The 17,545-nt window shown below is 37.5% G+C and overlaps 1 protein-coding gene across 1 annotated transcript; it reads left to right on the top strand.

Moving 5' to 3' along the window:
• Window positions 1-1,132: 1,132 nt before the first annotated feature.
• On the top strand, window positions 1,133-10,945 carry LOC111183916 (oocyte-secreted protein 2). Its single transcript, XM_022591899.3, has 4 exons — window positions 1,133-1,423; window positions 6,797-6,975; window positions 8,030-8,133; window positions 9,675-10,945. The coding sequence occupies exons 1-4, from the start codon at window positions 1,270-1,272 to the stop codon at window positions 9,877-9,879; spliced, it is 642 nt and encodes a 213-aa protein (XP_022447607.3). The 5' UTR covers window positions 1,133-1,269; the 3' UTR covers window positions 9,880-10,945.
• The last annotated feature ends 6,600 nt before the right edge of the window (window positions 10,946-17,545 follow it).

Raw genomic sequence — 17,545 nt, 5'->3', positions numbered from 1 at the left:
AGAGGCTCAGGCCTGACACCCAGCCGGAGCACCAAGACCCCGTCAGCCACACGGCATAAGAAGTTCTTCATAAGATCCCCAAGATGATTTCCCCTAGTCCTGTGATAACTTCATAGCCACCTCCTGTTGCTACTGCGTGGAGCTCGAGTGTTGAGCATTGGCTTCAAACGCCAGAGACGCCAATCATCCCCACCTGAGCAGGTGTCTCCCTAAGCATTCGTATAAACATACGTCTGTTTTTGTAGTTTTATCCACAGACAGGCCATGGGAATAGTGACCCTCCATAACAATGATCACATCTAGCACACACATCTCAGTTCCTAAATACCATGTTCTACTTAAACCAGAGTTCCATGGAGTAACAGCCAACACCAGGGCTGGGGCAGGAGAAGTACAAGTTAAACCGGGAACGACTTTTGGTGCCAACAATTGCGAAAGTGCTCAAAGAATGCTGCAGAAATGTCAAAATTATATAGGAACTATTTCAAGGGGCTCCTCCTGGTCAAATCTGAAATAATTTGAGCGTAAATATAAATAGTGATAGTAATGAGTTATAATCTACATAATAAAATAGGAAATCACAAGTGTATACTAATATAAGCAAGTAAGTTGCAAGATTAATGAGGAGGATATTTACAGTTTCAGAGTATCTCGCCATAAATCAAGGGCTTCCCTGGTGGCGCAGTGGTTGAGAGTCTGCCTGCCGATGCAGGGGACACGGGATCGTGCCCCGGTCCAGGAAGATCCCACATGCCGCGGAGCGGCTGGGCCCGTGAGCCATGGCCACTGAGCCTGCGCGTCCGGAACCTGTGCTCCGCAACGGGAGAGGCCACAACAGTGAGAGGCCCGCGAACAAAAAAAAAAAAATACGGTTTTTCTTTAGGTCTGTCTCAGGAATTAAAGCCACTTTATCATCTCTGCTGCTGATTCTTCCACAGCCAAACCCGTAGAAATTAAGAAATAATAGTCTTTTGATTTCAAATATGTACGACTTAGGTTATTCAGCATATTAGATGACACCTGAAAATTACCTAGTGAAAAGAGTTTTCTATGCTTTAGCTTTTTTGGAAGTGTGTGCCTTGCCAGCTTCTCAGATGATTTTAACAGGCCTCAGGCACACAGAGTTATCAATTAGCACTCTTCACCTGATGGGCCTCTTTGAGCATCAGGGTTGGGGTAATCAGGAGAGTCTCAGGTTTTAGTTGGTTGACACTGTGGAAACCACCCCGTGGGTGATCTAACTAAGTAGCAAAATGAAGGCAGCTGAGCATGGGATGCCATATAAAATCACGTAAGCTGTTACCACTTCCTATGTCCCAAGAAGTCCTGGGCTGGGGGTCTGCTCACATGGAGGTCTCTATGGCTTCAGAAATCTTGATTCTCCTTGCTGCCTTGATTTGGCCTTGCGCTGAGAACATCAACGGTAAATGAATTAGAGAATGCTTCCTTGCAGGGTTACTCAGAATGACTGCTTTCCATCTTTCCAAGCAGGTGCTCTACTCCCTGTAGAGATCTGATCTTACCATTTGCTAGAAAAGAAGTACTTTCAGGCCAACTGGACTTGAGTCTTTATACTGAGGACACATTTTAACTTTCTGCCTAAATGTCTGAGATGTTTCTTTCTTCTATGTTATGATCTTCTATCTGAAACCTCATTTGCAGAGATTCTTCAGAAATAGTCCTCGGCTCTACGTTTTAGGCTCTGCCCTTTTGAACTCACTGCCAATTACCAGTACTTGGTGGTATTGCAAGATATTTGATTGTATCTTTACTGATGTTCCTGCTTCCAGACCCTTCTTATTTCCCCTTGATGATGATACTGCTCTTTTGTTCTTTTTAAAATTCTATCTGGCCTTCCCTCATGTTAAATTCATCAGCAGTTCTGCAAAGCCAATAGGATGAAGCTAAATCAGTGTCTGGTCTGTCTATAAATTGATTCAATATCCTTTCTATTATACCTGGTGTAGTCTCCATTTTTTTTGTGTTATCCAGATGCTTCCCAGCTTCAAGGCCAGACTAAATTTCAACTACTCTAAAGCAGCATTTCAATATTACTTTTTGTGTTCTCTAAGTTTTTTTGAAAGTCACTGGATGTTCCTGTTTCCTTCTGCTTGAAGTGGGGTCTTTTTTGGGGAAATGATATGTGAATTTCTTACCCATTTGGCCTATAAGCCCTTTCTGAACAAGGACCACATTTAGTTTCTGATCTTTCCATTTTACCTAAGATGAATCTTTCAGAATGCCTAGGTTACTGCAGCTCACCCTGTGGCAGTTAACTATTGGCATTTCAGTAATTTCAATCATTTAATTCCATACATGTGGAGAAAGAGCAGTGACCTGTGAGTCAGAGAAGAATTCCAGTTATCTGGGAGGGGTGAGTAGGGTGTTCAGGCCTGGCTATGGTACATGATGCTTGGGTGCAAGGAAGGTTCTACCTCAGTTAGTGTATGTACAGCTATGCATGTTCCTCAGGCTTTTTCTCAAACAATTTCTCAGCTACTTGAGACACAAGCTCAGAATGTCAAACTGAAACTTGACCCTAAAACTAGTATGAACAAAAAGTAGTGAAGCCAGAAGCATGGACTTCCTGTATGTCCATATCCACTTACCCTTTTGAATCTATCTTAATCCAGTTGTTGGAACCTTTATTCATTTAGGAAGGATTTCCCTGGTAATCTTATCTAGCTGATGTTAGAACAATATTTTGAACACGTGGAGAGAGGTGATTTGGAGGTTACAATCACTGATGTAGAACACCTGCCTTCTCCAAAGCCTACTTTTTTCTTAAACATCTCCCTATATTTTCTTACTTTCTTGATGATTTATCCTTAAAAACCAAGAACTTCCAGGCTCAAATGTGCTGGAGGTATCTCGCTCATTAATCATAGAACTACTTCTTCATGCTGGGAAGATTCAGATTTTCCAAAGTGTTTAAGAGAATCCTGGATGTTCTCCAAGGCCTACTAGGTCTCTATGACTGGTTTGGGAACTTTCCTCGTCAAGATTTGAATGACTAGCTATTTTCGTTGTGTGATCTTACTTTACTACTTTGCAACGGATATGTAAATGAGCACTGTCACACAGAAAAGAAGATAGTAAATGACAATCTGACACATGACTAGCTGACTTACAGTCATGTTAGGTTTATTTGTGAGAAGTTTGAGATACTAAAATATTGATGGCAGATGGTCATTTTTTAAAAGTTTTGTTTTTTTATAATTTTAAAAGGTTATACTCCATTTATAGTTATTACAAAATGTTGGCTATATTCCCCATATTGTACAATACATCCTTGTAGCCTATCTTACACCCAATAGTTTGTACCTTCCACTTGCTCACCCCTATATGCCCCCCTCCCCACCAGTAATCACTAACTTGTTCTCTATATCTGTGGGTCTGTTTCTTTTTTGTTATACTCACTAGTTCACTGTATTTTTTAGCTTCCACATAAGTGATATCATGCAGTATTTGTCTTTCTCTGTCTGACATATCTCACTTAGCATAGTGCCCTCCAAGTCCATCCATGTTGCTGCAAATGGCAAGATTTCATTCTTTTTTATGGCTGAGTGCTGTTCTACTGTGTGTGTACCACATCTTCTATATCCACATCTTCTATATCCACATCTTCTATATCCACATCTTCATCTGCTGATGGATGCTTAGGTTGCTTCCTTATTTTGGCAGTTGTAAATAATGCTACCGTGAACATTGAGGTGCATGTAGCTTTTCATGTTCGTGTCTTTGTTTCTTTCAGCTACATATATCAGATGGTCATTTTTAAAGACACTTGTTTATTTCTTCCAATGACCGCCTGTTGTCAATTCCTAACCTAAGATTCATCTATAGGGAAAGAATTTAATGAGTTCTTGCTGTGGAAAAATTATCTGATTCTTGGCATTTCTATAGTTACCACAGAGGAAGCGTTTACTAAGTAAATCTGTGAAGAGTATACGGTCAAAGTCAACTATGATTATGGTTTGTATCTTAGAGCACATGTACCAATAATTGATTTTTAGATGAGATATAAACTTCAATTATAATGTTTGGCACATAACGTACTATCAAGACTGGCATCAGTGACAAGTTATCTAAATTGCATTAGGAAGAAAATCTTGTCTCCTAATAATTTTTCTGACCACATACTCATTCACCAGATATCCTCTAAATGCAGCTGTTAAGTAAGGCTTTAGACTTGGAACCCCTTACCAATTTACTCCTCACCTGCTATTCTTCCTGTAGGAGATAATAGCTAGTTATCATCGTACCTGAGTCAAACTCCTATTGCTGCTTTGCTGTTTCATTTTTTCCTTCTGCCTTTAAAGACATGCTGGTGGGGGATTGGAGGCATTGATCAGACTTCGGCAGTGACTGAATTACTTATTTGTGGAACAAGAGGATACTACCTTTGTTTACTTTCTGGGTTTTGTTAGGTTCCACAGAGAATTGACGTGCAAATGCTTTGGTTGTGGCTATATTCAGAACATATGTAGTAACTAAGGAGACCAATGAGAGTCTAGGAAATTTGTCTTAAATGTCACCCCAACCCATTGTAGCTTAAGTTTCAGTTACCCGGGAGAATTGCCCCCTGGAGTGAACTTAACCATTTCAGCCCGGTTTACATCTTGGTCTGAGGCTCCAAGTACAATCAGTCTAATTGGCAGAACTTATATTCAAGCTGACTGTAAATTTTTGCTTCTGGTGGCCTTCACTGACTCATGAATATACTGTATTGCAGTCTACCAGTTTCTTTTAAGCTAATAAAGGTGTGTCTGCAGAGTTCAAACCCCGTCCGGCCAGCAGCAAGAACTGTGTCTTCCTAAAGGTGAGATTACCAGCCAGGCTGTCACTCTCCTAACCTTCCTTTCTTAAAGCAGAAATTCTGCAATTTCTGTTCATCTAGAAGTCCTGCGTGCAGGTACTACTATCAGCAAGGGCTGTGATTCAAATATATATATGTATCTGTGTTCTGTTTCACTGGGAATATAAAGAAAATTAAGAAATAAAACCCATGTTCAAAGTATTTATTCTAGCTTTGATGATAGGTTGTATTACAGTTGCTTATATTAACGTCAAAATAAGATAAGCTTTAAACCCTGTTACTCTAGCTTTTGTAAAACACGAGGAGGCTGTATCAGATGAGGTCAAGAATCACGTTTTGGGTTATGATTCTAATACCTTAATAAATATAGGATATATACTGGATATCTAAGAATAGTCTGTTTGCTTGGAAAAAAAAGCTTTTTAAAAGTGTTTATTTCTCACTTGTGTCAATAGATATATAAGGTGTATATTGTGACTTGCTTCTTTCTCATAATTGTTTTTAGATTTATGTTTATAGGTATAACTATAATTTATTTTCCATGTTGTATGGAATTTGATTATATAAATGCATTACAATTTATTTCGTCATTCTTCTGTTGGTGATTTGGCCTGGAGTATTTTGTTCATTTTTTTTAACAATATGTTTCATTTACATTTGAACATTTGTTCATTTACATTATCATTGCTAGTATACTTGTAATTTATTTATTTAAATTTTATTTATTTTTGGCTGCGTTGGGTCTTCATTGCTGTGCACGGGCCCTCTCTAGCTGCGGTGAGTGGGGGCTACTTTTCGCTGTGGTGCACGGGCTTCTCATTGCTGGGGCTTCTCTTGCTGCGGAGCACGGGCTCTAGGCACGCGGGCTTCAGTAGTTGTGGCTTGCTGGCTCTAGAGCGCAGGCTCAGTAGTTGTGGCACACGGGCTTAGTTGCTCCGCCGCATGTAGGATCCTCCCAGACCAGGGCTCGAACCCATGTCCCCTGCATTGGCAGGCAGATTCTTAAAGACTGCGCCACCAGGGGAGTCCTACACTTTGTAATTTATTGCAACCATCTTACTGCTTTTGTCTTTTTTGGTTTGTTTTTTGTCTTTTTACCTTCTCCTTTTTTGCCTCCTTCTATGTTGTTTGAAATTTGCTTATTTTTGTCCTTCATTCTATTTTGTTCTCCTCCAATTTGGAAGTTTTACCATCTAGTTTATTAGGTTCCACACCACCCCCCCACCGACTACTTATCATGCATCTTTAAATACTAAAGCTAATAAATCTTGACTTTCCTTCCGAACAATAGAAGGACCTACGAAATTTAACTCTGGTCATCCCCTGAGAACCTCTGGTTAATGACTGTCTAGCACACTAAGTCAGAATCCAGTACACTTCATTTCCAAAGGGAAAATGACTCAATTAGAAATAGTGACTATTATGACTTACTGAAGACGCTCCACGTAAAGGATAGGATGGGTTTTACGTTAAAATTTTCATAAAACTTCCATCCCAGACAATAGATTTTCTCTCTTCAGACTATTCCCTCTTGTGGCTATGATTGTTTCTGGTTCTGGTTGCTCTAGATATGAATTCTACCATACCAACTTTCCTCCTTTTCCCTCTTTGAAAAGTATTACAGAGAATACATCACTCTTCTAATGTACTGTAGTTTAATTCTGTCCCTTCTGTGTGGTCCTAACTACATCATGCTCTTTAAGAGGAGGCAGGGGGCTAAAAGATAATGATGCTCTTGTGTATTGAATTTTTCCCCTGTGAAAGAACTGAAATTTACTTATTTGAGGCTATAATTATGCAGCTGTTTTGGAAAGTAGTGGTAATATGAAAACCCCCTATATGCTGTTCTTTAAGCTGTGATAACCTTTGCCAGAGGAAGGAATATCTTTTATCACAAACGGCGTAGCTGGATGTTCTTTGAGCTCCCCCTTAAGATAAATACACATCTGACCTTTTCTCATATGATTCTTTCTGCAGTGAAAATAAGTTGTTCTATGGACTGGTTGATGGTCTCTGTAAGCCCATGTGCATACAGCAGCAATTTGTACATATTTGCTGACGAATTATATCTGGGATCGGGCTGCCCTGTGACTCGGATACAAACATATACCTATGATTTTATATACCCTGTGCACGACTGTGGGATCAGGACAAAGGTAAGAATAATGATTATCTGTTAAAAAAAACAAAACCAAAAAACAAACCTAGATATTTTTTCACAATTTTATGCCTGGTGCTAAAATTATTGTCCTGGTTTTCTCTGTTGTTTAAGAACAAAGTTTGCTTCTGGTTACAGTCATTTATGGATAGACGACGATACAGTTCCGTACTTGGTCACTGAATATTGAGTCCTCTTTGTGCATAAGACTTAAAGCACAGATTTCCAGACTCGTTAGTGAACTGATTTTAAGTTGTCTTTAGGCTTCTGTCGTATTTCACTAAAGCTCAGGAGATAGTTTTAAATTCCATTCAATGTTCCTAATGTGAGAGGTCACCAATTCTGGGAAGGTATTTTATATTCAACAATAGATCATTTGAATTTACCCCTGCTCTTTCAGGATGTATGCCTCTATGTGGACTAGATTTTTACTGGAATAAAATCTGTCAGTTATTTTGCCAGGCACAAATCTTAAAACTGTGCTGTTATCTTGGGGTGTTATCTTTTCATAGATTCCCAAATTTAAACAATTTATATTCATACTATAAAAGTATCTGGGGTCAATGCCTATTTAAAACTGTCACCTATGAATTAGATGTTGTCTTTATTTTAGAAATGAGGGAGCTAGAACTTCAGAAGGTGCTTTAATAATTTGCCCAGGGATGCACAGCCAGTTGGTGGTAGTTCAGATGCCCAAACAGGAGGATTCCCCTCCGAAGCTTATGTTTTAAACCACTCTGTTATTTGATCTCCAAATCGTCTTTCTCAGAAGAACTACTGAAAACCTTTTGTTAATGCATGATAAAGATAGCTCTGAGTAACAGTTTCAGTTTGCTCCTATGTACTGTTGAGATTTTTTTCCAGGTACTTTAAGTTCACTCTTACAGATAATACTCCTCTTCTGTCCCAGTGGGTTGTCAGACCTTTGTATGTACCTGAAAGCGACAGCAACCATTTCTGAGACCTTGAATGTTTTCTACTTCCTATTCAAATGTGTACATGCCCCCTTTGTTACTAGAAATATCTTCTACTTAACCTGTGTGCTCTCCTAGGTTGTTTCAGAGGATACTCTCCTTTTTCAAACAGAGGTGTACTTTAACCCTAGGAATATACATTGTGACCATCAGAAAATCCCTTTGGAATGTTCTGCCTCTAGGTGAGTCCAATAGACCATACTCCTTTTGAATATGTTAGTTTCACCTTTACTTACCATGTGCTTCTACAGAAGTGTAGATTTTAGAGACTATAACATGACTCGCTCATAAGCATAAGTCCAAATGAACACCAAATTAGCATTTAAAAATATTTTGAGTACTTTTTAATTTTAAAATATTCATCTTAGAATAAAAACATTATATAATCTTGTGTAATCTTGTGTAACTAGGTTATTTTACAGTAACTGAACTTTAAAGCAAATCCTCAGTCACCTTAGTAAGTGTGTTAGGAGAGTAAATGACTAAAAAGTTAAGAGAAAACCAATTCTTCATTTTAATACTAACTCATGGACATACATGAAAGGAAAGGCTTATCAGCCTATCATTAAATGCAGTTTGTTTGCAGTTCTGTGGAACCGAGAGGCTGAATCCCAAAAGGACTCCACGTGAACTTTGACACCAAGTGGAATAGTATATCCTGATACACTTTTACCATGCCACTGAAATACTTACCCTGAGTGTTATAAATCTGAGTGAAAAATCTTAGAAACCACCTGAAAACCACAAGGAAAGATTTTATCCTTGTTTAATATATGGAAATAGCTGACATGAAAAAAGAATTTTGAGCTCAGAGCAAATGTGCAATATCTTTTAACATCATCAGAGTCCCTTTTTGGGGGGTGAGGGAGAATTGGTATTTTTAATTGTTGTAAAATATACATAAGAGAAAATTTACCATTTTTAAGGGAATAATTCAGTGGCATCAAGTACAACCACATTGTTGAATACTCTTGATCTTCCCTTTATTTTAAGGAAAGACCAAGGCTGAGAGACTCAGTGATACTCTGGGGAGTAGCTGACCCCTAAATAGAAATTAACAGTTGATTCTGTGTACACACACACACACATACACAGAGATACACACAGAGACACATATATACACACACACACACACACACACACACTCACTCACTCACTCACACGTACACTTTCATTCCTATATACTGGCCAGTGCTTAGAGTAATGTAAAAAGTTCTAACCTAATCCCCTCGGGCTATTGCTTCTCCATAGGCTACCAGATTAAGAGTGATAACTAAGGCATTTCTATTTTGATCGTAATATTATTATATTGTTTGCGGCTATCTTTCTTAAAAATGAAGACTAGGCCAACAAAGGTATATGATTAGGTTTTTGGTGCATGAACTTTACTGCTGCACACACACACACACACACACACACACACACACACACACCCCTCTGTCACCAGTATACTGGGTCACATTAAGCTTTTGACAACTTTTACTGTTCTTAGGATCCATTTGTCTAAGTCTGTTTTACTGGGTGCTTTGGTACTCTACTAAGACAAGTACTACAAATCATCTATTATCCAGAGGGTGCAGGTACCCCTAAATAACCATATTGAAAATCATCATGATGTGAAACAGTGGTAAAAAAAGAAATAGCTTGGCCCCAAATTTAGAGTCAGAAATACCTGGTAACAAGTATGCCAACCCTGTCTGCTTTCTGTTTCTCTTCTCTTTAGGAAATCAGTGTGGTTTACACCAGTTTCTACAGATAATGAAATAAAATTGGATCCCAGTCCCTTTATTGCTGATCTTGAGACAACACCAGAAGAGTTAGGATTATTAAATTCTAGTCAAACTGACTCCATATTTACAGAGAAATTGAAACTTGGAAATTGGGCTCATGAATTTTGTTGGAAAAACAATGGTTTTATACAAAAATAATTGCTATAAACCTTTCTTTGGGTATCTGATCCCTAAAACCCCTAATTCAGTGAAGGTCCTGATTCAGTGAAGGTGAATTTTTAGATACTTTTATTTATTAGGGGTATGTCTTATTAATTTAATGTTGACTATCAGATAATCCTATTACCCATTAAATTTTATTTTTAGTTCTATAGAGTAGATTCAGAAATAGGTCTTCAATGACAACAGGATTTAATTGATATAAACCTCCAATAAATATTTTCTAAATACATTTTTTTGAAGAATAAAATAATAGAGATAGGTATGTAAATGTGCCAGAGACTAAAATTTAACATACTAACTCCCAGGAAAGCCAAAGTCCTTTTATATGAAGATAGTTTAACTTGTGTGGATTTTCCTAATTAATTAGTAAAGTTAAGTCTTAAAAGTAATTGAATATACTTCATATTTGATTATTAAAGAAGGAAATTAGGGGCTTCCCTGGTGGCTCAGTGGTTGAGAGTCTGCCTGCCGATGCAGGGGACACGGGTTCATGCCCCGGTCCAGGAAGATCCCACATGCCACGGAGCGGCTGGGCCTGTGAGTTACGGCCGCTGAGCCTGCGCGTCCGGAGCCTGTGCTCCGCAACGGGAGAGGCCACAGCAGTGAGAGGCCCACGTACCGCAAAAAAAAAAAAAAAAAAAAAAGAAAAAAAAAGAAATTAGATTTATAGTCTATAATCTAAATGACCACTTCCTTAACTGGAATTAGAGTCAGGTTTTCCTTTATCTCTGATATGATTCTTCCACACTTGAAATAATTGACTGAAGAGGTCGACATGGAATCATCCTGTCACTTTAGAGCAATCTACTGGATGGTCATTTATCACCAGCTATTATGCTATCCTCTTTTCCCTAAAGGGGGAGTCTACCCATGTAATACACCAAAGAGCACCCTGATTTGGGGGAGAGTTCTTATATCAATTATGCAAATTGAAGTGTGCCATTTGTTATTCAATAAAAACTCTTAAATTTTTTTATGTTTTAATTTTTATTTACTTTTTATTGGAGTAGAGTTGATTTACAATGTTTTGTTACTTTCTACTGTACAGCAAAGTGAATCAGTTATACATATACATATATCCACTCTTTTTTAGATTCTTTTCCCATATAGGTCATTACAGAGTATTGAGTAAAGTTACCTGTATGTCAATTGCTTATTGAATGTACATTTTGGATGCTATATCCTTTTGGAAATAAATTTTGCCAACATATATTTTTTTTAGTTTTTTAAAAATTTAAAGTGCTGCTATCTTATTGCCAATAAAATGCTTAAAGTTGTCTACATGAATTTAAATTGTCATAATGGGCATCTATCTTTGGTATATATGTATATACAACGAAGAGGTAATCGTTTTGTAAGGCTTAATGTGTGTCAGGCAATGTTTCAAGCATGTTGCAACAATTTACTTAATCCTAATAACCCAAAGACTTATGTATTACTATTCCAATTTCACAGATAAGAAAACATAGATTAAATAATTTGCCCGCAACGCACAACTGGCCTCTATTGGTGATCTGTTCCTAATCTTAGAGAGAAAGCTTTCAGCTTTTCAACCGTTGTGTATGATGTTCACCGTGGGCTTGTCGCTTGTGTGAAGGTGCATTCCTTCTATACCTAATTGTTGAGTTTTTATCTTGAAAGATTGTTGAATTTTGTCAGATCTAACCACTTCTATCCAATATAATACTGAGAGTCCTAGCCAGAGCAATTAGGCAAGAAAAACAAAAGGCATCCATCAGAAAGGAAGAAGTAAAATTGTCTCTGTTTGCAGATGACATGATGTAACATATGTAAAACCCTAAAGATTCCATCAAAGAACTGTTAGAACTAATAACAAATTCAGTAGAGTTGCAGAATACAAAATCAACACACAAAAACTAGTTGTTTCTGTACACTAAAAATGAACTATCTGAAAAAGAAATTAAGAAAATTGCATTTACAATAGTAGCAAAATAAATAAAATACTTAGGAATAAATTTAACCAAGGAGGAAAAAGATCTGTATACTGAAAAGTATAGGACATTGATGAAAGAAATTGAAGAAGATACAAATAAATGAAACAATATCTCATGTTCATGTATTGGAATTGTCAAAATGTCCCTACCCCTAAAGTGATCTATAGATTCAATGCAGTCCCTATCAAAATTCCAATGGTATTTTTCACAGAAAGAAGAAAAAACAATCCTAAAAAAAATCCAAAATTTGTATGGAACAACAAAAGACTGCAGAGCTATACAGAATGCCAACAAACACATGAAAGAATGCTCAACATCATTAATCATTAGAGAAATGCAAATCAAAACTACAATGAGATATCATCTCACACCAGTCAGAATGGCCATCATCAAAAAATCTAGAAACAATAAATGCTGGAGAGGGTGTGGAGAAAAAGGAACACTCTTGCACTGCTGGTGGGAATGTGAATTGGTTCAGCCACTATGGAGAACAGTATGGAGGTTCCTTAAAAAACTACAAATAGAATTACCATATGACCCAGCAATCCCACTACTGGGCATATACCCTGAGAAAACCAAAATTCAAAAAGAGTCATGTACCAAAATGTTCATTGCAGCTCTATTTACAATAGCCCGGAGATGGAAACAACCTAAGCGCCCATCATCGGATGAATGGATAAAGAAGATGTGGCACATATATACAATGGAATATTACTCAGCCTTAAAAAGAAATGAAATTGAGCTATTTGTAATGAGATGGATAGACCTAGAGTCTGTCATACAGAGTGAAGTAAGTCAGAAAGAAAAAGACAAATACCGTATGCTAACGCATATATATGGAATTTAAGGGGAAAAAAAATGTCATGAAGAACCTAGGGGTAAGACAGGAATAAAGACGCAGACCTACTGGAGAACGGACTTGAGGATATGGGGAGGGGGAAGGGTGAGCTTTGACAGGGCGAGAGAGAGTCATGGACATATACACACTAACAAACGTAGTAAGGTAGATAGCTAGGGGGAAGCAGCCGCAAGGCACAGGGATATTAGCTCGGTGCTTTGTGACAGCCTGGAGGGGTGGGATAGGGAGAGTGGGAGGGAGGGAGACGCAAGAGGGAAGACATATGGGAACATATGTATATGTATAACTGATTCACTTTGTTATAAAGCAGAAACTAACACACCATTGTAAAGCAATTATACCCCAATAAAGATGTTTAAAAAAAAAAAAAAAAAAAAAGACTGCAGAGCCTAAGCTAATCTTGAGAAAGAAAAACAAAGCTGGAGGCATCACACGTCCTGATTTCAAATTTTACTACAAAGCTAAAGTAATCAACACATTATGGTACTAGAATAAAAATGGATACAAAGAACAATGGAACAGAATAGAGAGTCAGGTATAAACCCACATATATACCTTTAACTAATATTCAATAAAGATGCCAAGGGGCTTCCCTGGTGGCTCAGTGGTTGAGAATCTGCCTGCTAATGCAGGGGACACGGGTTCGAGCCCTGATCTGGGAGGATCCCACGTGCCACAGAGCAACTAGGCCCGTGAGCCACAACTACTGAGCCGTGCGTCTGGAGCCTGTGCTCCGCAACAAGAGAGGCCGCGATAGTCAGAGGCCCGCACACCGTGATGAAGAGTGGCCCTCACTTGCCACAACTAGAGAAAGCCCTCGCACAGAAACGAAGACCCAACACAGCAAAAAATAAATAAATAAATTACTAAAAAAAAATAAAAATAAAAAAATAAAGATGCCAAAAATATACAATGGGGAAAGAATTGCCTCTTCAGTAAATGATGTTGGGAAAACTGGATTCCCACATACAAAAAAAAAAAAAGAAAGAAATTGGATTCTTACCTTACACTATATACAAAAATCAACTCCAAATGGATTAAAGACTTAAACAGAAGATCTGAAACTTTAAAACTCTAGAAGAAAACTGGCAGAAAGCTCCATGACATTGGTTTTGGCAATGATTTTTTGCTTATAGCACTGTATGTACAAGCAACAAAAGTAAAAGTAAACAAGTGAGACTACATCAAACTAAAAAGCTTCTGCACAGTAAAGGAAACCACAAAATGAAAAGGCAAACTACAGAATGCGAGACTGTATTTGCAAAAACCATACATCTGATAAGGGATTAACATCCAAAAGATCTAAGGAACTCCTGCAACTCAATGGCAAAAAAACCCAAATAACCAGATATAAAAATAGGCAAAGAATCTGAACAGACTTTTCTCAAAAGAAGACATACAAATGGCCAACAGGTTCATGAAAAGGTGTTCAACATCACTAATCAGGGAAATGCAAATCAAAATCATAATGAGATATCACCTTACACCTGTTAGAATGGCTATCCTCAAGAAGACAAGTGTTGAGCGGGCTGTGGAGAAAAGGGAACCCTAGTACAATATCGGAAGGAATGTAAATTGCTTCAGCCACTATGGAAAACAGTATGAATGTTCCTCAAATAATTAAAAATAGAATTACCATATGAGCCAACAATCCCACTTCCAGATATATATCCAAAGGAAGTGAAAACAGGATATCAAAGACATATCTGCACTTCCAAGTTTATTGCAGCATTATTCACAAGAGTCAAGATATGGAAACAACCTAACTGTCCATCAGTGGATGAATGGATAAAGATGTGATATATCTATATATCTACATCTTTAGAAAGTGGAATATTATTCAGCCATAAAAAGAAGGAAATCCTGCCATTTGTGACAACATGGATGAACCTGAAGCATAATATGCTAAGTGAAAAAAGCCAGACAGAGTCAGAAAAGTGCTGCATGATCTCACTTACATGTGGACTCTAAAACAGTGGAACTCATGGAAACAGAGTAGAAGGGTGGTGGTCAGGGTTGGGGGGGGGAGCGGAAGAAATGGAGAGATGTTGGTCAAAGTATGATTTTCAGTTATAAGATAAGTAAAGCCTGGAGACCTAATGTACAGCATGGTGACTATAATAAATAATAATGTACACTTGAAATTTGCTAAGAGAGTAGATCTTAGATATTCTCAACACATACACACACAAAATGTTAACTATGTGAGATGATAGATATAATTAGCTTGATAATGGTGATCATTTCCCAATGGATAAGTATATCAAAACATCACATTGTACATCTTAAATATATATAATTTGTATTTGTCAATTATACCTCTAGAAAAGCTGGAAAAAAATAAAGACAAAACTGGGTGATCTGGATCCAGATCTGTCTGCCATTAACCACTACACTCTACTGCCTCCATCGCTTTAAGTTGCTGAACTTTAGTTGCTAGAAAACAATTGCCATTAAAGCAGTTCCACAGCCCTCAATAAAACTTAAGAAGTTTAGCTATGGACAGAGAGTGCTTTTTTCTGAATCTGGAACTAAAATTACTTTATGCCAACAGATTTGGGAGGACATAGAGTAGGATGAGTGATTGCTCAAGGCAAAGGAAATTATTGGGCGTGAGGTAACAAGTGTCTTCAATATTCTTGTGCTAAAATATGAAGAGTGTGCAGGGTGGCCCTGAGCCCTCTCATCCTGCCACTCCATTATATAGGCAATGTCCGGTAGGCTTAGAAAGGGGAAGCAGTTTGTCTTAAACTCATATGAACATTTAATAATAGAAGCTAGAACAACTCCAGTCCCATTTTTCATTTCACAAACTCTCCCATCTTCCTTAAATATCATGAATTCAGTTATTTCTCTTTTCTCTGTATTATTTGTATTTATTACTTTAAAACATTTGGAAGCACTTATTTTGATGGAGAAAAATGTCAGTTTCATGGGGGTTCAATCAGAGTTCAGTTTAGTTTCCCTCTCTTCCTCAGAGAGTACAACAGGGAATATAATTTATTTAAGAGGAAAACACATCAGTGGTTAAACATATAAATTAATTACTCTTAAATTTTGTTAACTTTTAATTATACAACTTCTAACTTTACCTTCACAAAAACGAAAAGTACCCGTTAATTGTGACTGGGCTTTGTACATTATCTTTTAACAAATTTAGTAATCATTTACCAAAAGAAGAAAGAGAATGTCCATGTCCACAAAAACTTGTATCATTACGGGGAACCTCTTAAGGCCACCAGAAGGAACATATAGTTGTTATCTCAGTGAAATGAGAAGCTGTTGCAGGCATCGTAAGCAGGGAGTGACATGGTTTGATTTATATTTTAAAATCGCGCATTACCCTATGAACATGGATTAGAGCAGTAATTAGGAGGCATCAAGGCAAGTGATGATGTTATCATGGCCGGAGCTTGTGGTAGAGAAGACAGAAAATATGTAGACCAGTTTTCTATATGCTTTGGAGATGGAAGAAAGAATTTCCAAATGGATTTAAAGTAGGGTAAGAAATAAATCACGATCGAGCATGACACCCTGGTGTCTGGCTTAGGCAATTGTATGGATAGTCATAATTTTACTAAAATTGAAAAGATTGAGGCTAGGACATTGCCCATGATAAGCTGAGATGTCACGGTAACTAGATAATTAGTCAAAGACCACCTTAAATAGCATTTGAGAAAATGAAAGCAAGGGGTGGGATATGACTAGGGGATCTACTTTTTGACTGAATTCAATTTAATGTTCTTCACTCTCATTCAAATATATGGAAACTATATTAGAATTTAAATTAAGTCTTCAGTTTTATAATTAATTCAAAAATATATGAGTACGCCCTTTGTTCCTCTCCCTTCCACACACTGCTTTTTTCTTTTCCTATTTGCTCATGGAAACTTGTGTGCTTTTTTTTTTTAAGTTGAGGAAATGATGGTCTTTGGCCTGTTCTTGAGTAATAGTTTAGGGTAACTTGACTGTGTTGGAACAGCTGGAATCTAGGAGTAAATGAGCTCAGATTTGAGTCTCATTGTGCCGGTTGTATAAAGCAGCATAAACTTGTTTCTTCACCTGCATCAAACAGTGTTGACTAGGTTCTGCTACAATCATACTGCCTCAAATATCAGTGGCTTAAAAGGACACAAGTTTATTTCTCACTCAGGTAAAGTCAGCCATGAGTCTTAACAACCTCCCAGGCAGTAGGAGCTCAATATTTCAATCTACAGATATTTTATGAAACCTTCCTATCCCCTAATGCTTCCATCATCACCCAGGAAAGGAAAATGCATATAAAATGTATTATTGGCTCCTGTGAGTCGGGCAATAAATGATGAGAGCTGGTAGGGTTAAAAATCAAATATGCAAAGATTTCAGAGCTTCAACATAATTATTTTGGTTAAGGTGTCACTTAAATCATTTCCAGTCCTTATTGGAAATAAACAATGAATAAAATTGCAAGAATGTCTCTGTTGTTAAATATTCTGTGTTTGTAAGTTTGTAGCTGGAAGCTTGGCCAGATTCTCCACAGAAGTATCAGTCTTTGTTTATATGTTCATTGTCCGTTTCATGATATGTGATTGAGGAATAAACACCAAGAACACTTACAAAACCCAATATAATCACACAAGTAATCAACGCATTGTTTGCAGTTTTGCTAGAGGCGAAGCCTGTCTTGGTGTAATTAAAACTCATCAAAGAGTTAGTATTAAGTCATATGCTTAAATGCTGATTTATTTTCTTCTTGGAAACACCTTTCTGTTTTCCTTGAGAAGTGGAGAGCAGGGCAGGTGAGAGTAGGAATTCTTTTTCTTCAGAAGTAAGTTTTAGTGACATCATG

The sequence above is a fragment of the Delphinapterus leucas genome, chromosome 7, assembly GCF_059928025.1.
Source record: "Delphinapterus leucas isolate spDelLeu-1000000601 "Yukka" chromosome 7, BTC_Dleu_Yukka2, whole genome shotgun sequence".
NCBI classification, from domain to species: domain Eukaryota; kingdom Metazoa; phylum Chordata; class Mammalia; order Artiodactyla; family Monodontidae; genus Delphinapterus; species Delphinapterus leucas.
This window is presented reverse-complemented; position numbering and strand designations above follow the sequence as displayed.

What these genes read in the sequence shown, in the direction of transcription:
- LOC111183916 (XM_022591899.3), top strand. Translation starts at nt 1,270, where the DNA reads ATGGGATGCCATATAAAATCACGTAAGCTGTTACCACTTCCTATGTCC. An exon ending in TTGCGCTGAGAACATCAACG is followed by an intron (nt 1,424 to 6,796) that starts GTAAATGAATTA and finishes TTCTTTCTGCAG; the next exon opens with TGAAAATAAGTTGTTCTATG. An exon ending in ACTGTGGGATCAGGACAAAG is followed by an intron (nt 6,976 to 8,029) that starts GTAAGAATAATG and finishes GTGCTCTCCTAG; the next exon opens with GTTGTTTCAGAGGATACTCT.